This window comes from Schistocerca piceifrons, chromosome 1, assembly GCF_021461385.2.
Source record: "Schistocerca piceifrons isolate TAMUIC-IGC-003096 chromosome 1, iqSchPice1.1, whole genome shotgun sequence".
NCBI classification, from domain to species: domain Eukaryota; kingdom Metazoa; phylum Arthropoda; class Insecta; order Orthoptera; family Acrididae; genus Schistocerca; species Schistocerca piceifrons.
In genome coordinates this window covers 1,129,013,025-1,129,035,329 of record NC_060138.1, presented here as the reverse complement: position 1 = coordinate 1,129,035,329, position 22,305 = coordinate 1,129,013,025, and the positions used below count along the sequence as shown (strand labels likewise).

Below are 22,305 nucleotides of genomic sequence, written 5' to 3'. Positions count from 1 at the left end.
AATGGCTTTTCTGTACGGAGGTGACGTGGCTGGCGTACTCTGCGCGAGTGTTTGTTTGTGACTATGGACTTATCTGCAGATAGGAACATTATCTCTTCGCCGTATCACAGAAGACATCAGAATAAAAAGTGATAAGGCTCAGAGAGCTACTAGGTGCAAAGTCGCTGCATCAACAGACGGAACACTGCGTCTTTTCCAGCAAACAGTTGGCTTCTTTAGAAAACCAAGCTTACGGCCAGAAACCGAGAGCAATGCCAAAGGCGCGGAAGATCGTCATCGCGAGCCTGTTCGAGGGAGAGCCAAAAATCACCGACTTCAAGATCGAGACCGAAGAGCTTCCAGCGCTTCAGGATGGTCAGATATTGTGTGAAGCGGAATACATCAGCGTGGACCCGTTTCAGCGGTCCGGCACTCATAAGCACAAGATTGGCAGCACCATGATTGGGGCGCAGGTATGAGCATCACGTCCAGTACAAAATATATATGAGAAAACACAGTGATAATGTTTTAACAGTATAAAACGATTTCCGAAAAGAGAAACCTCCACAAAACATCATGAACTACATACTTAATTACATCGGGTACCACTAGTATTATCGCAGGGTGCACTGCTAAAATTTATTAAACTACAATTTGATTTTTATTCTCTTCTGTAAGAGGAACACTTTATTCCCCAACGAAGAACTGCCTCAGAACACACGATAAGCTCAAAAAGTTTCACGATTTGATTGATAAAAAATGTTGGAAACTTAACATGGCGGTTTAAATGCCTTAGTTATTCTGCATACCCCTCCCCCCAACTCACTTTAGTGTAACGCACAGAACGTTAATACAACCAAGTGAAACTACGAGGGTAGTTCCCTCTTTGGGATGATTAACTGACGGGTCACATTGGCTTCAGTGTCTGTTATGACGTCAAAGCGTTAACCCTGTTTATGAATTTCTGCACTTGGTCGTTTTCTGGTAGGTTGATAACAGGAAGTTTCGTCCACATCATGATTTTTTTCCAGGAAAGAATTGTCCGCGTTTTGCATTTCAATCGGCTTGCGGTAGACGTCCACTCGTTGCTTGTGCTCGGGAGTCAAGGTCAGTGGCACATGAGTTGCTCACACTTTTCTCTGATCAAAACATCCTGGAAAATGTCTTAAATACTTGATTTAGAACTCTTGTTCCGTTGCAGTTTTTGACACAACAACATTGGCACGCGATGGTCACACGTCAATTACTTAACAGTGGCTGCTCATAAGGACTGATAGAATGCACAAATGTTGTTTACCGTCGTTAGTTCCAGCTGCCACCATAGTTTCAGTGCTGACGTCGCTTATACGCCCGAAATAAAATGATGAAATAAAATTCAAAAACTATGTCAAGTGTGTGGTATTTCCTCTACAAAGTCTGCTATTACCCACAACGTGTCAATCGCAGAGCTTGTACGTTTTAACTCTATAATATGGAATTTTAAATGCTTGTTACTGTCAACGTAAACATCACAGAGTTACAAAAATTTTGTTTGTTTGAACACATCTGACCTTGTGCAATGGATAATTGTACATATTGTGTCTTATTTAAGTTCGGTGACAGTGTAAAAAGGAAGTGTTAACAATTTTTTAAGAACATTTTATTTTCATTTGCAAGTGTTGTGAAGTTTCTCGATTACGTATCACAGTAATGTTTGCATTTTCGGAAATAGGGTTATTTCTCCATTAATTATGTTTCACTGCGTTGTGGTGGGCTCTTTTCTTTAAAGGAGGATTAATTTATGTAAAAGATATTTGATTGCATCCAGTTCCGAGTACTGAAGTTCATAAAAAAATGTAAGTCTGTTATTATAATTAGTCTCTGAATAACAACCACATTAAGGGGCCTATCTTGATTTCTTTTGGGAAAAATTATGTTAACAGCATAAAAGTCTTAACTAGGACCCTAGATTAGCATCTGATTCCAACAACAACGTTCCGCACTGTATCGTTATTAAGCAGTTGAACCAAAAAATGTATAATACCTTCGTAGCTTTCCGCAACGAACTTAAAACCACAGACTGAAAGTGTTGTGGGCCTTATGGCAGTGTATTAAGGGGAACTTTCATGACGTCACAAAGTTGAAGCCGACGTTCACCACTGTAGTTTGCCAAACATTAGCTTCTGATGCCAGTGTTTTGATTAAAAATACCGCTGTGCCTCATTTATGGCTATAGTACCCACTTTGATTGTAGTCCAAAGTGTAAAGGAAACACATTTCACTCGTAAGTGGACCTGTTCAAGCAATATATCGTTTTAAACAATTGAAAATCCAGGATGGAATATAATAATCTTATCAGAAGGGGAGTTGCTACTCACCATATAGCGGAGATGCTGAGTCGCAGATATGCTCAACGAAAAGACTCTCAAAATTACAGCTTCCGGCCGTTAAGGCCTTCGTCAACAATACACAGACATACGCACACACACACACACATACACACACACACACTCACACATACACACACGCGCACACACGCAAATGCAACTCACACAAATGACTGTAGTCTTAGGCAACTGAAACCACACTGCGAGCAGCAGTGTTAAGAATACTTCCCATCAGCACCAACTTCTCTGAATTGTGCAGCTGGAAACTTTCCCTGCAATACATCTACGTTCCCATAACCCTCCTGGCCTCAACCTTCATTAGCCACTGTCCTTACCCATCCAGCCCCTTCCTTGTTCCTATTCCGGCACTACATAGCAGTCAGTCCACCGAAACATCCAATCTTTTTATTTCTCTGCTTTTCCGCTACCTCCCCCCCCCGCCCCCCACCTCTTCCGTGCCCTCAGTCTAACCTCCAGCACTTCAATGCCCTCCACCCACATCATACTATCTCTCCCTCTACCCGCTCCAGCGTCCTCCTCACCCTCACCCAGTCGCCACTCCAATCATGCGCTGGTGCTGTTGCTCGCAATGTGGTTTCACTTGCCTGAGACCACAGTTGTGCGTGCGTGTGTGTGTGCACCTATGTCTGTCTATTGTTGACGAGGGCTTCAACGGCCGAAAGCTATAATTGTGAGAGTCTTTTTGTTGTGACTATCTGCGACTCAGCATCTCCATTATAGGGTGAGCAGCATCTTTCCTTCTGATATTAGTATATTCTTTCATGTACATGAATTTTCATTGTCCTTTCTATTTTTACTGTTGTGGTTTTTATTTCTGTCATTTCACTTTAGATTTCCTATCAGTCCAACTCGAAAAGGCGTCTGGGTGAACGCTGTGAGATGGGAAGTTTGGCAAACATAGCACAATACGATAATGTTCGTTGCATTTTCGGGAAGAGGATGCAGATCCAACATCGGTTTCGTCAGCCTGTATTAAGCATAATACTGCATTTTCACATAATATTCTTCTCATATTGGTTATTAGAAACTTACAAGAACAGAAAAGTTACTGTAATTAAGCTAAATGCGTCATATTATTGCATCAAATTTGAATTTGAGACGAGAAAAACACCTGAAGATGTCCTCCTGAGATTGTGTTACTCACATGACCACTATAATATTTTCTATTTACAACAAATATTGCCTGCACACTACAGAAATTAAGAACGAGAAGCAATCATAAACGTAAGTCTGCTAAGATTTTGGGACACCAAAGATTTCGGCGCCGGCTCAAAGTAATATATAGAGTTAGTCTGTAGTGCCAGGGGGTCTGATGATTTCAAATGGTAAGTCCCATAGTGCTTAGAGCCATTTGAACCATTTGTAACGCCAACTCCCCTTACCTTATTATATGTTCGGGATGAGCACAAGCGCCCATCAGATCATTTTGTAAATGAAATTAATGACCACTGAGGAACAAAAGTAATATAACGTTTCAATAATATTTCACGCAATGCAACTTGTACAACGAATTGTTCTGTTTTGATAAGCTATAAGTTCAGTTTTTACAAAATGAAGACCAATGCAACAGCTATAGAACCAATAATACTTCATTGTTTACGACTAGTTTCCGAATAATATAATCCCATACTCTCACATACAATGTGTGATAGGACAAGTTTACTGAAAAATTAACTATACTATTTGTGTAACTATCAAACAATAATCATGTATAAATGTTACTTTTAAACTCACTTCAAACAATAAAAGGAAAATTATGAAAATATAATTATTTCACAAAACGTGAAAATTAATGTTTTGGGTACATTTCTGCCCAGCTGGTGCACTGATAATTATATTCATTCTCAAGAGATTAGTTCCTATAAAGACGCAAATCACATGCATTATTACTAATTCTGTAATTATCAGTTATAGAGATTTTTTGTCATAAGCGAACTATTATTTCGATAATTTGGTCAAAACTAGATTATTGTGTAAAATTTGAATATCAAAGCTATGTCCACGTCATTCACAGTATTCCAAAAATAATTTAGCATGAAAATTTCTACAGTAATTAATTATTTTCTGTCAAGAATTGGGAGTCACATTTCTCAAGCAGAATTTCCATGTTAATTTTAAAAGCAATTTTAGAAATCACATTTGTTTTAATGAGTCATCTATTACTTCAAAACTGCAACTGTAATTCCTTATGAAACAACCGATTTTAATTCATTAGCCCAGATGCATAAGCCGCTTACTGATTGATAAGCGAAATTGAGGTAATGGCGAAAAACCAGTCGCATCAAAAATATTAAAGTCAAAATCTCATTTATTTTCTAAAAATAAGTAAAAATTAGTTAATTCCGTGGTATTAATGGCTGAAATCTGCAATTATACGTTAAAATTCTGACTTAGCGGTTTCTGCACACAATTTATTCAGTTAGCAGTCTTTGCAAATGTAACGAATCAATTACGAAACAAACATTAGGTTACGAAACCCGTTAGTTGGTGATGTAAACAGAATGCGTTTTATTACAGAGAACAGTCTGAAAATTATACAAATTATATAAAAGTACGAAGGTGACATTACTTTACAGGAAAAACTGACTTATTTAACGTTGAAAAGAGAACAATAATTAATTTTCAACAATAGGTTTTCTTTTAAAAAAATACATCATAGTGCTTTTGACATCACATGATATTGTAGAAAATAAAACACGCTCCAAATTGCATCTTAGTAAGACTTCGACAAAATTTTACAAAAAAATAAAATTGGTGGAAAATTGCATCTTAGTAAAAACAGTGACAAAAAAATCTAAAAATGGAAATTGGATGAAAATTGCTTTTAAGTGGCATCGACCTCAACACTGTCCATCAAATCAAAATCGCTTCCGGCTTCTCCCTCGTTCTGAAGGTTGACAGTGGCAGGAGAGACCCTAGAAGGCCTCCCTGCTCATCTGACACCTCGACGTAGAATTTGACTGTCGTTGGTCGCCCAGTCTCCACCAAAGCGGAGCTCCAAAAGATTTTTGACGTCTCCGAGCTTGGCCTTAGAAAGTTCTGCACCAACTGCGATGGATGTTGTGCCGTTTCCTCTGCTGAACTACGTTTACCGGCGTCTATTTCAACAATGCATCGGCAGCGGGAGCTTTATTGTTATGTATGCTTTCGCTACAGCGCAGGCAACCTAAATCTGGATAAGAAAAATGTCCCTTCAAATGTAACAAACTGGAAGTTAGCTTTGAATGTCTAGATCGGTAAGTCTGATGTCAGTTGTCGTGCTTTGCACCCGGACGTGGCACGGCGACTGCCATGTCTGCTGAACATGACGGATTTTCCAAACGTTGGACATTTGGTCGGCTTTGCACCCGAAGACAACGTGCAGTTTGTGGCTTTTTCAACCGAACGGTATTTTCTACAGCCATTTTGAATGGTTTACAGGGAGTTTTTGACCCTGAAACCTGTTCCATCATGTAGGCGCAGAAAAAATCTCTGCAGCAATGTGCTCAACTTATAATCGACAATAAATGCATTTAGCAGCTTTTGCATCTGGGCTGTTCACTTGTAACTCAGTTAATGTGACTTTGTTGAACAATAGTTTCAAAGAACTTATATTGTTAAGAAACTGTGAAAGCGGAGAGCCCAAGACCTCGGGGTAGTGGCATTAGAGTGGCAGTTGTTTCCAGTTAGTTCGAGTACCTGACCTGTAAAGTCAGTTTCTTTGAGCTTTCATTCTACGAAAGTTCTGGAACAATATAAACATTAAGACAAAATGCAAACTATGTGGTGGTGTAAATTATTTAAAATCACCAGCTTTTCACGTTGACTCCTGGGATTTCTGTAGTGAAGAAATTAATATTATGCAGCCCAATCAACACTACAGTGGTGGAGCAAAGTCGCCGAAACCAGAAAGATAAGTATACACTCCAAGCATTTCATTGAACTTACGACAGACTCGCAACCTGCAAGTATGTTAATCGAACATTTTTAGCTGGAACCTTTTAAAAAGAGTGTGTTAGAGCTATAACGATGGAAATAATATATAACAGTTGTGGATAAAGAGTTATTCAAAAAATGAAAATGGAGCAGCAAATTGATGACCGGGAATTACATAAATCTTAAAAGAATTGAGGTTGTTTTCCACCCTATGTTAACTGTGAAACAAAAGTTACAAATCTCAGTTTATACATAGGGAACCTATTTAATGAGTTACCAAAGGAAAAGCAAAAATGCGTTGCTGAACCACTATCAGAAGAACCGTGAAACACCTAAGAAATATTCAAAAGAGGAAATAGAGCACACAATACGAGAAAGAGACTTGCATAGATTCCCGACACAACCGCCGTCTTGATCGTCTGGCCACACCATCAGGAAAAGCCGCGAATGGTTACGACGAGAGACCAGTTTGATCGCTAGCCACGTATGACTCAAACAACCTTGTTGTATGCAGCTATTGTTATTAAAACCTCGAGAGGGAGAACCAAACAAGAAATTGCGGATGCTCTAAAAGCCAGAGAGGAAGAGAACTTGTATATCTAAAAATAAAATGCAAAGGCATGTGACTACAACATTAACCAGCTATATATAAAAAATCACAGCAGTTAACAAAGTTACCTTTAAAAGAGGAAACGCTACTACACTGAGGAAACATTAAAAAAACTTACTTAAGTGGCAATCTAAAGTATTTCGCAATTAGCTAGAATATTTTTGGGTACAAATCTGTACGTTCATCAATAGTTTCGCGGGAGCGAGAGTGGAGACTTTACTGTTTTACTGTTGGTACAGCCAGACAAACAAAAAGTTTGTTGTGTCGGGATCCTGTGCAAGTGTCTATCGAATATTCTATGGGCCGTAATCTTATGTGTTCCGCGATTATGAGGATAGGGCTTTAGTAACAGATTTTTTTTTTCTATTTTTGTAAGTTCTTTGTTTCCCTGTTTAACAAACATCAAAAAAAGTTATACATCACACCGGTTTCCAGAACTCCTGAAGATATACGTTGACTGTGGATGTTGTATCACAGATACAGTCCCTTTGACTGTTCGGAGATGTCATTAAACCCGCAAAATATGTAAACAACCATGCATGAGCAGCGCCTATTAGACGGAGGGGTCCGACAGCAGATCAGTTCCAGTCATTCCACCTGAAACCAGGTACACGGCTCGTGTTGTCTGTATTCAGTCATGCCTATATGGTGAACACCGCAGTTCGATCGCGTCCGCATTGTTACTTTGTGCCAGGAAGGGCTATCAAGAGAAGTGTCCAGGCGTCTCGGAGTGAACCGAAGTGATGTTGTTCAGACATGGAAGAGATACAGAGGGACAGGAACTGTCGATGACATGACTCTCTCATTCCGACCAAGAGCTACTACTGCAGTGGATAACAGCTACCTACGGATTATGGCTCAGAAGAACCCTGACAGCAACGCCACCACGTTGAATAATGCTTTGCGTGCAGCCACAGGACGTCGTGTTGCGACTCTTAACTGTGCGCAATAGGCTGCATAATGCGCAACTCCACTCTGACGTCCATCTTTGCAACCACATCATGCAGCGCGGTGCAGTTGGGCACAACAGCATGCCAAATTGGCTGCTCAAGATTGGCATCGCATTCTCTTCACCGATGAGTGTTGCATATGCCTTCAACCAGACGATCGTCGGAGTCTTGTTTTGGGGCAACCTGGTCAGGCTGAACGCCTTAGACACACTGTACAAAGAGTAGAGCAAGGTGGAGTTTCCCTACTGTTTTGGAGTGGCATTATATGGGGCCGATGTACGCCGCTGGTGGTCATGGAAGGCGCCGTAACGGCTTTACGATACCTGAATGCCATCCTCCGTCCGATAGTGCAACCATATCGGCAGCAAATTGGCAACGCATTCCTCTTCATGGACGGTAGTTCGCGCTCCCATCGTGCACATCTTGTGAATGACTTCCATTAGGATAACGACATCGCTCGAATAGAGTGGCCAGCATGTTCTCCAGATTTGAAGCCCATCGAACATGCCAGGAATAGATTGAAATGGCTGTTTATGGACGACGTGACCCACCAACCACTGTGAGGGATCTACGCCGAATTGCTGTTGAGAAGTGGAACAATCTGGACCAACAGTGCCTTGATGAACTTGTGAATAGTATGCCACGACAAATACAGGCATGCATCAATGCAAGAGAGCGTGCTACTCGGTATTAGAGGTACCGGTGTGTGCAGCAAGCTGGACCACGACCTCTGAATCTCTCGCTGTATTGTGGTACAAAGTGCAATATGTAGTTTTCATGAGCAATAAAAAGTGTGGAAATGATGTTTATGTTGATCTCTGTTCCATTTTCTGTAGAGGTTCCGGAACTCTCGGAACCGATGCGATGCAAATCTTTATTTGATATGTGTATAAAGTAGGACACGGATCTCTTGTCCCACAAAGAGCATAGGGTGGAAGACAACCTCAGTTTTTTTACGCTTTATGTGAGTGATTCTCAGACATCAGTCTTCTGCTACATTTTCATTTGTTGAATAACTGCTTATCCAGAATTGTAATGTATTGTTTCCATCGTTACTGTACATCCAGAAGATGGAGTTACATTATTCCAAAACCAGCCGTAAGCAATTAGATAACACTTGTTCAATAACTGTAGCCGTTTCTTCGTGTTCTAAATATGGACACATACTGTTGCGGTTGCCCATCGTAAAGACCTCTGTGTGGAATAACTGCAATACTCGTGGTTTGGCGCAAATTTTGGAGACGTCAGTGGAAATGAATGGAAAACAAGGACTGAATATTTTGCAGTCAAATCTTAATTTATTTGTAGTTAGAAAACATCCCCTGGTGAAGTAATTATTGCATGTTATTCCGTTGTGGTTTTCTCGCTTTTCCCACGCATCCGCATTGATTTCCCGGGTTCTCCATTCCCCGTAACGAGATACCGCGTGGCAGCTCGAACGACATTTGCACTAGGGGTGACTCCATTTTTTCTTTTTAGAAATTTATTTGTAAGAGTATATTTTTCCTTTCTATTATAATTCGTTTGGCTGCTTTCTTCGAAGAATATAAGTAAAGATTGAAGTCTTTAGCACGGGATGCCACCCCGCAGCCATGCTAGACATGTGGTGGGACCGTCACCTTTTGGCCACACAACTTGCAACTAATTTTTGATCAAGGTTTGCTAAACGAGGCCTTGAGTGAAACAAAAAGCCGGAAGACAACGAGACCTTACGGCATAAACGCAGAGGTACTTGAATATGGGGCGGGGGTGGACTACTTTTGAACCTTACGGTTCTTCATTTATACAATAAGCGTTGGAGAAAATGATAAATCACGAAACTGTGGACAGTTGCAGAATTTATATCAGTCTTTAAGAAATATAAACGAAATACATGTAGTAATTACCGAGTACAATATTAGAAGACACAGCGTACAAGATTTTGCCAATATTCGCTGAAGATCCAAATAAACTGGTACACTTGCCTAACATCGTGTGGGTCTCCCCGCGAGCATGATGAAGTGCCGCAACACGACGTAGCATGGACTCGACTAACGTCTGAAGTAGTTCTGGAGGGAACTATCACAGTGAATCTTGCAGTGCTGTCCATAAATCCTCAAGAGCACGAACTGATGGAGAACACCACATTCCAAGGCATCCAAGATATGCTGAATATTGTTCATGTCTGGTGTGTTAGTTGGTCAGCGGAAAAGTTTAAACTGGGAAGAGTGTTTCTGGAGCCACTCAGCAGCAATTCTGAACGTGTGCGGTGACGCACTGTCCTGCTGGAAATTCCCAAGTCCGTCAGAGTCCTCAATAGACATGAATCGATGCAGGTTATCAGACAGGATGTTTCCGTATGTGTCACCTGTATCTAGACGTATCAGGGATCCCATCTCACTCCAATTTCAAACGCCCCACACCATTACAGAGCCTCCACCAGCTTGAACACTCCCCTGCTGACATGCAGGGTCCATGGATTCATGAGGTTGTCTTCATACACGTAAGTGTCCATCCACTCGATACAATTTGAAATGAGACTCGTCCAACGAGGTAATACGTTTCCTTTCATCAACACTCCAATGTCGGTGTCGACGGGCCGAGGAGGGGCGTACAGTATTGTGTCGTGCAGTTATCAAGGATACACGAGGTGGCCTTCGGATTCGGAAGTCTATGTCGATGATGTTTCGCTGAATGTTTCGCACGCTGAGACTTGTTGATGGCCCAGCACTGAAATCTGCAGGAATTTGTGGAAGTGTCGCCCTTCTGTCACGTTGATCGATTCTCTTTAGTTATCGTTGGTCCTGTTGTTGCAGGATTTTTCTCCGGCAGCAGCGATGTCGGAGATTTGATGTTTTCCCAGATTCCTGATACTGACGATACACTCGTGAAATGGTCATATGGGAAAGTTCCTACCTCATCGCCACTTCGGAGATGCTGTGTCGAATCGCTCGTGAGCCGACTATAACACGACGTTCAAACTCACCTCAGTCTTGATAACCTGCTACTGTAGGAGCAGTAACCGATCTAACAACTGCGCCAGACACTCGTTGTCTTATATAGGCCTTGTCGACCACATCGCCGTATTCTGCCTATTTACATATCTCTGTATTTGAATACTCATACCTTTATCAGGTTCATTGGCGTGTCAGTGTACTTTCGCTTTGCAGCCAAGTACTGCAGCATTGCTTGTAGATGCAAATCATGCATTAAGTATTTTTGGATCTCGGCTGCGGCTCACAGGAGACCGACAAAAATCTGGCAACACGGTAAACGCAACACGTTACGACGACTAATACGATATAGGAAACCCGTTGACACTGAAAACAACTTTCATTCGTCGTGGAATGGATAAAAATAGTTTCTGTACGGTTCGCAGAGAAATCTATTACCTTTCTTTCTCCAAATTGCGACAAAATCTTGTGGCGATGATGGCGGTGGATAGCGACCCTTCTCTTCATAGGAGACCGCAATGGTTCAATAATATTCAGATTTGATGACTGTGGTATCAGGGAAGATGCGGCAGCTCATTTTCGAGCTCACAAAACTATTCCTGGGCGGAATGGGCTAGGTCAAAATGGGCCACGTCGTCTTGGAACACAGCGTGACCATTTGGGAAGAAACAGTGTAGCATGAGATCGACATGATCAGCATAAACATCGTACAACCCTAGTAATTAATGCGACTTTGTTGAGTAGCCATGGGGATCATTGAATACCGTGGTTTGGCTGAAATGTTTCATTCCTGGGAAGCAAAAAACGACTTTCTTCCATTGATGCACAGACCACGCTTTACGGCTTTAATACAACGCTGTACTTTTATGAGCATCTGTATCACCGTGAACGGTTTTGGATTTTCAACTCGCTATACAGTTTTCTTATTATAGAGCTCCCTTCTTTGTGTTTAGGTGCTGACAGGTTTTGCGAGTATAACATTCGGTTCTGTAGCTGTTGTCTTCTTATAATTTTCGTCACAATCCTCCTCTCACCGTTTGTGACTATCACACAACACACACATTCGTCCTTGTTTTGACTTACCTAGGCTTACATATCTTCTATACGATGTCTGTTGAAATACCAAACATTTCGGCTACCTTTTTTATAGAAGTACCTACCATTCGAGCACCAACAATTTTTCTATATTCGAAATCGCTCAGCTCTGACCTAATGCACTCGTAGTTGCGCGGAACACTAATCTTACCACTATTTACATTTGAAACTTATTGAGGACATATCTTCTGGTAAACCTTCCGGGATGTAAGGTCGTGGTCCATGAAACTCTTCAGCTCCGGACATTGTACAGGTTCCTTTTATGGTAAAATACAACAAACGGGCGAAGAGCCGCAGTGCTTAGCACACTGGAAACACATTTGGTAGGACAACGGTTTAAACCTGGGTCCGGCCGCCCTCATTTAGGTTTTCCGTCATTTCTCTAAATCGCTTCAGGCACATCCCGGGATGGTTACCTTGAAGTAGCGCAGCTGATTTCCTTCCCTAACCTTCCCTGACCCGAGCTTCTGCTCCGTCTTTAATGTCCTCATCGCCGACGGGACATTAAACAGTAATCTCCTCAAAAAAATGGTTCAAATGGCTCTGAGCACTATGGGACTTAACTTCTAAGGTCATCAGTCCCCTAAAATTTAGAACTACTTAAACCTAACTAACCTAAGGACATCACACATATCCATGCCCGAGGCAGGATTCGAACCTGCGACCGTAGCGGCCGCGCGGTTCCAGACTGTAGTAATCTCCTCCTCGTCGTCTTCAGATACAACATAAGTTGCAGGCTTGGTTATCGTCTGCAGTGTTTCCACTTTTTGTCCAACCCCTGTATACAAAGACGTCAGTCTAGAACAAATATAATATAAAGACTGAGCGCTCCGCCATATGATACTACCAATTTACTCACAACATTGCACAGGTGCTGTCCGAGATCACATACAACAGCGCAACCTCCAGGTCAGGATGCAGTCTACATACACTACTGGCCATTAAATTTTCTACACCAAGAAGAAATGCAGATGATAAACGGGTATTCATTGGACAAATATATTATACTAGAACTGATATGTGATTATATTTTCACTCAATTTGGGTGCGTAGATCCTGAGAAATCAGTACCCAGAACAACCACCTCTGGCCCTAATAACGGCCTTGATTCGCCTGGAAATTGAGTCAAACAGAGCTTGGATGGCGTGTACAGGTACAGCTGCCCATGCAGCTTCAACACGATACCACAGTTCATCAAGAGTAGTGACTGGCGTATTGTGACGAGCGAGTTGCTCGGCCACCATTGACCAGACGCTTTCAGTTGGTAAGAGATATGGAGAATGTGCTGGCCAGGGCAGCAGCCGAACATTTTCTGTATCCAGAAAGGCCCATACAGGACTTGCAACATGTGGACATGCATTATCCTGATGAAATGTAGGGTTTCGCAGGGATCGAATGAAAGGAAGTGCCACGGGTCGTAACACATCTGAAATGTTACGTCCACTGTTCAAAGTGCCGTCAATGCAAACAAGAGGTGACCGAGACGTGTAACCAATGGCACCCCATATCATCACGCCGGGTGATACGCCAGTATAGCGACGATGAATACACGATTCTAATGTGCGTTCACCGCGATGTCGCCAAACACGGATGCGACCATCATGATGCTGTAAACAGAACCTGGATTAATCCGAAAAAATGACGTTTTGCCATTCGTGCACCCAGGTTCGTCGTTCAGTACACCATTGCAGGCGCTCCTATCTGTGATGCAGCGTCAAGGGTAACCACAGTCATGGTCTCCGAGCTGATAGTCCATACTGCTGCAAACGTCGTCAAACTGTTCGTGCAGATGGTTGTTGTCTTGCAAACGTCCCCATCTGCTGACTCAAGGATCGAGACCTGGCTGCACGATCCGTTACAACCATGCAGATAAGACGGCTGTCATCTCGACTGCTAGCGATACGAGGCCGTTGGGATCCAGCACGGCGTTCCGTTTTACCCTCCTGAACCCACCGATTCCATATTCTGCTAACAGTCATTGGATCTCGACCAACGCGAGCAGGAGTGTCGCGTTACGGTAAACCGCACTCGCGATAGGTTACAATCCGACCATTATCGAAGTCGGAAACGTGATGGTACGCATTTCTCCTCCTTACACGAGGCATCACAACAACGTTTCACCAGGTAACGCCGATCGACTGCTCTTTGTGTGTAAGCAATCGGTTGAAAAAATTCCTCATGTCAGCAAGTTTTAGGTGTCGCCACCGGCGCCAACCCTGTGTGACCGAGCGAGGTGGCGCAGTGGCTAGCACACTGGACTCGCATTCCGGAGGACGACGGTTCAATCCCGCGTCCGGCCATCCTGATTTAGGCTTTCCGTGATGACCCTAAATCGCTCCAGGAAAATTCCGGGATGGTTCCTTTGAAAGGGCACGGCCGACTTCCTTCCCTGTTCTTCCCTAATCCGATGAGACCGATGACCTCGCTGTTTGGTCTCTTCCCCCAAACAATCCAATCCAACCCTGTGTGAATGCTCTGAAAAGCTAATAATTTGCATATCATGGCATCTTCTTCCTGTCGGTTAAATTTTGCATCTGTAGCACGTCATCTTCGTGGTGTAGCAATGTGAATGGCCAGTAGTGTATATATTCTAGCATACATTTCTCACAGTGTTAATATAATCTCTTTTCCAACTCCTGTATAGCTCGTGTAAAGGTAATTGATGTAGGAGACTTTTGTGATGGACGCCTTTCAGCTAGTAAATTCATTTCCCCATCTCTTTTCATTAATTTTTATTTTGGGCTTATAGCTAAGTTTGACCCAAGACAAACCATAACAATTGAAACGACGTGAAGTTTGGTGTTCTGTACACAGTTTTTGAACTTTTTGAAAAGAGGATCGCCACATCGTAATGAATGTCTTGTAAAATTTCCAGAATACCTAGCTAAGTGTAAAAGATTGCCTGAAGGCCCTAATCCTGCCAAGGCCAGTAAAACAGACTGCTACATGTGTTAACGTTTGCACCATATTGCAGGTAGCGCGCATCTTAGAGAGCCGGTCATTGGACTACCCAGTGGGACGTCAGGTGGTCGGTTACTGGGGCTGCCGCGACCGCACGGTGGTGGACCCAACGCCGGCGGCTGACGACATCCTGCCGCCGATGCTGGTGCCCGACATCGGTGACCTGCCACTGTCGCTCTCGCTGGGGGTGCTGGGAATGCCGGGAGCCACCGCCTACTTCGGACTGCTTGACATCTGCCATCCCAAGCCGGGGGAGACGGTGGTCGTGAATGGCGCAGCAGGTGCTGTGGGCTCCATAGTGGGGCAAATAGCCCGCATCAAGGGCTGCAAGGTCATCGGAATAGCGGGCTCTGACCTAAAGGTAATCACATTATGCGTGCTGATCCACTCCACCTATTCCTTCGCTGCTTCTCAGTCCTCCTGTTCTTGTTCCTCCACTCATTCTCCTTGCATCACGATGGCTCACGTCCAACGAATATCAACTCCCTTTCACTGTCAGATATTTCATTCAGTCACTGCCTTCCTCTTCGTCTGTCCTTAGTGAAATCGTTTCTATGGAAATTAGGCCATCTTCCAAGGTGTACCCTAAAGCACGAAAAATCGTCAGAGACTGCGAAGACAAAGTCAGTTATCAAACATAAACTCAATGAACTACCCAAAATTGCCACTGTTTATTGGTAACAAAGACCGAGTTGTCACGTCATGCAATAATGCAAAGGAAAGTAAACTCGCACTGTCGGGTGGTGGAAAGTTGCAGTGATCTACACAAGTTAACGTTTGAAAATTCTACATCTACATCTACATTTATACTCCGCAAGCCACCCAACGGTGTGTGGCGGAGGGCACTTTACGTGCCACTGTCATTACCTCCCTTTCCTGTTCCAGTCGCGTATGGTTCGCGGGAAGAACGACTGTCTGAAAGCCTCCGTGCGCGCTCTAATCTCTCTACTTTTACATTCGTGATCTCCTCGGGAGGTATAAGTAGGGGGAAGCAATATATTCGATACCTCATCCAGAAACGCACCCTCTCGAAACCAGGACAGCAAGCTACACCGCGATGCAGAGCGCCTCTCTTGCAGAGTCTGCCACTTGAGTTTGCTAAACATCTCCGTAACGCTATCACGCTTACCAAATAACCCTGTGACGCAACGCGCCGCTCTTCTTTGGATCTTCTCTACCTCCTCCGTCAACCCGATCTGGTACGGATCCCACACTGATGAGCAGTACTCAAGTATAGGTCGAACGAGTGTTCTGGCTAGGTGTTCGTGGTCTCAGGTTCGCACTGTCAGGTGATGGAAAGTAGCAGCTATCTACACAAGTTAGCATTTGAAAATTAACCGGCTAGATGTTGATGGTCTCTGAGGATGAGATTCGCAGAAGGAGGCGAAACGGTAGGTTCAGAAAGATGTCTAGGACCATAACCTAATTCCAATGAAAGCTGTGTCAGCTTCGCCACAAATAACGAATATCAATGGCTTCATTGTTTTTTCTCTCATCTCTGTCCCCTCCCCATCCCATTCACACAAATATTCTCGTCTAAAGCTTCTCAAACTTAGTGGGTCCCACAGATTTTAATCGCATTGCGGAATCACGAGATGAGCTAAACTTCCTAATCTATAGAGTAACGGAGAAACGTTGAAATTCAGATATGGCTAACAGGTATGCATATAAGGGTCGTGAACTGCGTCACTAACACAGAGATTGCATGAAGTCAGCATTATCAGCACCTGACACAAGTTTAACAAGAGCCTCATTGCGCGTTTCTGTTTGGACGGCTGGTCGAACTGTCAGTCAGGGCCTGATGATGGACTGCAGGGGAATGTAAGGGCAGGTTTACTCAAGGTTCTGATAGCCCAGGTCTGACCACCACACTCATTACTAGTAGAAGACTAGCAGCAGTTGCCTATGAAATAACGGTAACATGCACACGTTTTCAAAAATGGAACAAGACAGTTCGTTGGTCTAAATCTGGCCCTTACACCAGCACTTATTTGGCTTGGCACTGATTGACAAAGTTGTTGGATGTCCTCCTGAGCGATATCGTGCCAAATTATGTCGAATTGGAACGTTCTATCGTCAAAATCCGGAGCTGGTTGGAGGGCCCTGCCAACAATGCTCCATACGTTTTTAATTCGGGATGGATCCAGCGACCTTGCTGGTGATGGTATGGTTTGGCAGGCTCAAAGACAAACAGTAGAGACTCTCGCCTTGACCTGGCAGGGCATTATCTTGCTGAAATTTAAACCGACGATCGCTTTACAACAGTACAGGATGTACAAAACTGTAGGTGTACTTCTTTGGTGTAATGGTGTCGCAGATGACAACCAGAGGCCCTGATACGAAAAGAAGTGGAGTCTCAGAACATCACTGCTCGTTTAGAGGTACAGCTGGCGACAGTCATTCTGGTTTCCTATCACCCTCCAGGACCTCTGCAAATATGTCTTAGGCTTGGAATTTCTGTGACTGGATTAGAATTGTATTCTTCCACGTCAGCATCGACGACGAGGAAAGACGTGTGTGGAGACTCTCCAGACAGCGGTGGGTTAGTAACGTAACTGTCGCCCACCTCACAAGTCGACAGCCAGGTGTGTTGGTCCGGACCACCATTTCGTTTTAAAGCAGCACCCCTTTCGTGATCATCCGCGGCAACCTTGCAGCACAGCAGTACGTCGACGACATTCTACGCTCTGTTTTGCTGTCGTAAATGACAAGCCAACCTGGGCTTACCTTACAGCAAGATAATGACCGCCTGCGCACGGCTACAGTTTCTACTTGTCTTTCGAGCTTGGCAAACCCTACATTTGCCGAATATCTGCCCAATTGAGAATATTCGGAGCGTTAAGGGCAAGGACCTACAACCATCTCGAGATTTTTACTATCTAATGCACCAGTTGCACAGAATTTTAGAAGCAAAGGTAGACCAACGTGTTATTGACTTGCTCAATTTGTGAAGCTCCTTTTCTTGACTAAATCATTGAGCTTTGCTGAAACCGTAATCATTTGTTTGTATGTGCATGTACATCAGATCTACTGATTTCCATTCCATTCTGATAATTCCTCGATGGCGCGTCCTCCCCCCCTCCCCTCCTCCACCCCTCCCCCCCACCTCCCCGCCAGGCCCCTTTGCTTTGAGTATATTATTTCTGACATACCACATATCGGTTGACAGATAGAAAGTAATGTGCTAATGTATTTCTACATCTACATCTACGTGATTACTCTGCTATTCACAATAAAGTGCCTGGCAGAGGGTTCAATGAACCACCTTCATACTGTCTCGCTACCGTTCCACTCTCGAACGGCACGCGGGAAAAACGAGCACTTAAATTTTTCTGTGCGAGCCCTGATTTCTCTTATTTTATCGTAATGATCATTTCTCCCTATGCAGGTGGGAGCCAACAGAATGTTTCCGAAATCGGAGGCGAAAACTGAAATTTCATGAGAAGATCCTGTCGCAACGAAAAACGCCTTTGTTTTAATGATAGCCAGTCCAATTCACGTATCATGTCCGAGACACTATCTCCCCTATTTCGCGATAATACAAAACGAGCTGCCCTTCTTTGTACTTTTTCGATGTCATCCGTCAGTCCCATTTCATGCCGATCCCACACCGCACAGCAATACTCCAGAATAGGGCGGATGGGCGTGGTGTAAGCAATCTCTTTAATAGATCTGTTGCATCTTCTAAGTGTTCTGTCAATGAATCGTAGTCTTCGATTTGGTCTACCCACAATATTATCTATGTAATCGTTCCAATTTAGGTTATTTGCAATTATAATCCATAAGTATTTAGTTGAATTTACAGCCTTAAGATTTGTATGACTTACTGCGTAACCGAAATTTAGCTGATTTCTTTTAGTAATCATGTGAATAACTTCACAATTCTCTTTATTCAGGGTCAATTGCCACTTTTCGCACCATACAGATATCTTATCTAAATCATTTTTCAAGTCGATTAGATCATCTGATGACTTTAGAAGACGGTAAATGACAGCATAATCTGTAAACAATCTTAGACGGCTACTCAGATTGTCTCCTGTGTAGTTAATATAGATCAGGAACAACAGAGGGCCTATAATACTTCCTTGGGGAACGCCGGATATTACTTCTGTTTTACTCGATGACTTTCCGTCTATTACTACGAACTGCGATCTTTCTGACAGGAAATCACGAATCCAGTCGCACAACTGAGGCGATACTCCGAAGGCATGCGGTTTGGTTAGAAGACGCTTGGGAGGAATGGTGTCGAAAGCCTCCTGTAATCAATTTGACATCCCCTGTCGATAGCGCTTATTACTTCATGAATGTCAAGAGCTAGTTATATTTCACAAGAACGATATTTTCTGAATCGGTGCTGACTGTGTGTCAATAAATCGTTTTCTTCGAAGTACATTATAATGTTCGAATACAGTATATTTACACATACATTAGAGCTGCTTTCTTTTCTGAAAGAAAAAGGACATTGATGTATCTGATTTTCCTTATATGAAGTTGTTTATAAGTTCACAAGATAACTAGGTGGAAATTCTGAAGTATTCTGGAAAATGACATATCGGTTGATAGAGCTTCTCACCAAATCTTGACTCGTAATAAGGGCTTTGAAGTAGTTACTTGGCGCTTCTCTAGTGGAAATGCGTGTAGGAAAAACTAGACAAATTTAAGACTTTTTAACATTGTGCAGCCCTGTCAGCAACTGTGATAACTGAACATTTAACACGTCAGCCTGAGTTGCAAATAGAAACCACACTTTACCCAGGTTTCAGCTCAAATAATTTGGCCGTCTACACAAGCGAATGACATGCAGTAGTTTAGTGTCACTCGCTTCTGAAGAAGGCCAAATTATTTTAGATGAATCCTGGGTAAAATTTGGTTTCTACTTGCTACTGAGGCTGATGTGTTTCATGCTCAACTAGACAAATCGTCCTCCTTGTATTGTCACAGCGAATTAGTTCGCTCCCGCATATTGGCAACCCAGGTAACAGCGAACCGGTGTCGTTGGCCTGCAACAGCACCTCGAATAAACTGCACACACGTTTTGATGTTCGCCGCGTCACAAAAGGATCCTTTATTGAGCGCATACAACGTGAGTTAAAAACTTGTCGAGGTGCTGTGCCCACCGATACGTGAAATTTTACCGTGTTCCTCGTAAATTTCATACAGTCATCCTCTAAAACCCCAGAGTACTTCAGAATAGCTATGTAGCTAGTAAGTAAAACGTGCAATCTCTTTTCCTATGTTCACAGGTTACGTGGCTGAAGGAAGAACTAGGTTTCGACCACGCCATCAACTACAAGACGGCAAACTTGGACAAGGCCTTGAAGGAGGTGGCTCCTAGAGGTGTCGACGTCTTCTTCGACAACGTGGGAGGGGAGCAGTTCGACGTAGTGATCAGCAACATGAGGAAGGGCGGTCGCATCTCCCTGTGTGGATTCATCTCCAGCTACAACGAGTCAAAGCTCCCCACGATGCCCGCCATCCACATGCACATGATTGGCAGGGAGCTTAGGATGGAGGGCTTCTTGGTCAGTCGATGGTGGGGTCGCTGGGACCAGGCCTTCATGGAGATGGCGCAGTGGATCAGGGAGGGAAAGCTCAAATACCGGGAGACCGTCACGGACGGCTTCCAGAACATGCCACGAGCGTTCATCGGCATGCTGAGGGGAGAAAACTTGGGAAAAGCCGTTGTAAAAGTATGATTATTCTTTATTATAACTTAATGGATACGGTTATTTGAAATACCATATAAAGTGTGCAAATGTTTTGGAAAAAATGACGCTCTACACTTGAATGATGTGCCGCTATACCAGGTGCACTACTGTTTATGTTCTCAAACCTCTCCGACACATGAATGCCACGCCAAAAGAAAATGTTCTGCTTTTGAAGCGAACCAGTCAGCAAGCCATTTTCATACATTTTAATACGAACTGAAGCATTGGTCCGCGAGAGCGTGTTCCTGTGTTGCAAATAGGTGATAATCAGACGGAGAATAACTGCATGCCCTAATATTTCCCAAATGAACACCTCGATCCTTTCCCAGACCCGTTTTGCTGTGTTTGACGGAACGTTATGATGGAAAAATATGACTTTGTTTTGCCTTTATCCGAATTCCGGTCGTTTTTCACGTAATGCTCGATTTAAGTCGATCATTTGCTGTTGGTAGCCATCAGTGTTAACGGATTCATCAGATTTTAGCAGCTCATAAGGGTTGACACTCTTCTCATCTCTCTAATCACAGAGAATTATCTTCTTTCCAAAGTGATTTTGTCTTGCACCGAATGTCGATGGTTGGTTGGATTCATCCATGATTTACGAAGTTTAGGATTCTCAAAATATATCCATTTTTCATCATATGTCACTATTCGATGGAGAAATCCCTTTCTTTCGTATCTGGCTTGCAGCATTTCACGATTGGTTTTTCGATTTACTTAATGCCTTTCATTCAGTTCATGCGAAACCCGTTTTCTCACTTTCTGCAACTTTCCCATAGCTTTAAACCGAAGAGAAACTACTTGTTTCGCGAGTTCCTGTTGAGTTTGGGTATTATCTTGGTCCAATAAGGCCTCCAATTCGTTGCTTTGAGGTTTTCGGTGGTTTCCCGCACTCGTCGTTTCTCACCTCAAAATCATTTCTTTTTGTTTATTGGATTTCAAAAAATGGTTCAAATGGCTCTGAGCACTATGGGACTTAACATCTGTGGTCATCAGTCCCCTAGAACTTAGAACTACTTAAACCTAACTAACCTAAGGACATCACACACAACCATGCCCGAGGCAGGATTCGAACCTGCGACCGTAGCAGTCCCGCGGTTCCGGACTGAGCGCCTAGAACCGCTAGACCACCGCGGCCGGCTATTGGATTTCAATTCCTCCCCCCCCCCCCCTCAGAGCGATGGGGCGGGGGGTGGGCGGGCGGGCTGGCAGCAGCGTAATATGTTGCTTTAAAGCCTACATAAAAGTTAAAAAACATAATGAGAATAGAAACAAACAAGCAAAACAGACGATAAAACAGTGACATTGTAAACAACTGTAAAATGGCGATGAGTTGTGGAATTTAAAATATAAAAACACTGTGGTGACGATGCGGATGAAGAAGTAGACTGGCACAATTAAAAAACACCGCGACAGTCTGGTTTCTGTTCGCACAAGCTAAAAACACAACTAGCGACAGTATGGCGGCTGTTCGCAGGGAACACTGAACACTCACTTATAACAGCACTATACAGGTGACACGGTGGCAGATTGGGGGGGGGGGGGGGAGGACCCCGACCTATGACAAGGAAAAGGGGGGAGGAGAGGAAAAGAAAAAGTGGGTGTGGATGGAGGGAGGGGACTTAAAAAAGCGGGGGCTGGGCAGCCGCGAGATGGAGTGGGAAAGGCAGTGGAGGGGAGAGCAGTAAGGACTCAGGGGAGAGAAGGGAGTCAGAGAGGGGGAGGCGGGGAAAAAACAGGTTTGGAAGGGAAGAAGAGGGAGTCTGG

At 43.4% G+C, this 22,305-nt stretch overlaps 1 protein-coding gene across 1 annotated transcript; it reads left to right on the top strand.

Moving 5' to 3' along the window:
- The first annotated feature begins 251 nt into the window (after positions 1 to 251).
- LOC124778281 (prostaglandin reductase 1-like) lies at positions 252 to 20,526 on the top strand. The gene is made up of 3 exons (XM_047253632.1): positions 252 to 452; positions 14,844 to 15,191; positions 20,074 to 20,526. The coding sequence occupies exons 1-3, from the start codon at positions 252 to 254 to the stop codon at positions 20,524 to 20,526; spliced, it is 1,002 nt and encodes a 333-aa protein (XP_047109588.1).
- The last annotated feature ends 1,779 nt before the right edge of the window (positions 20,527 to 22,305 follow it).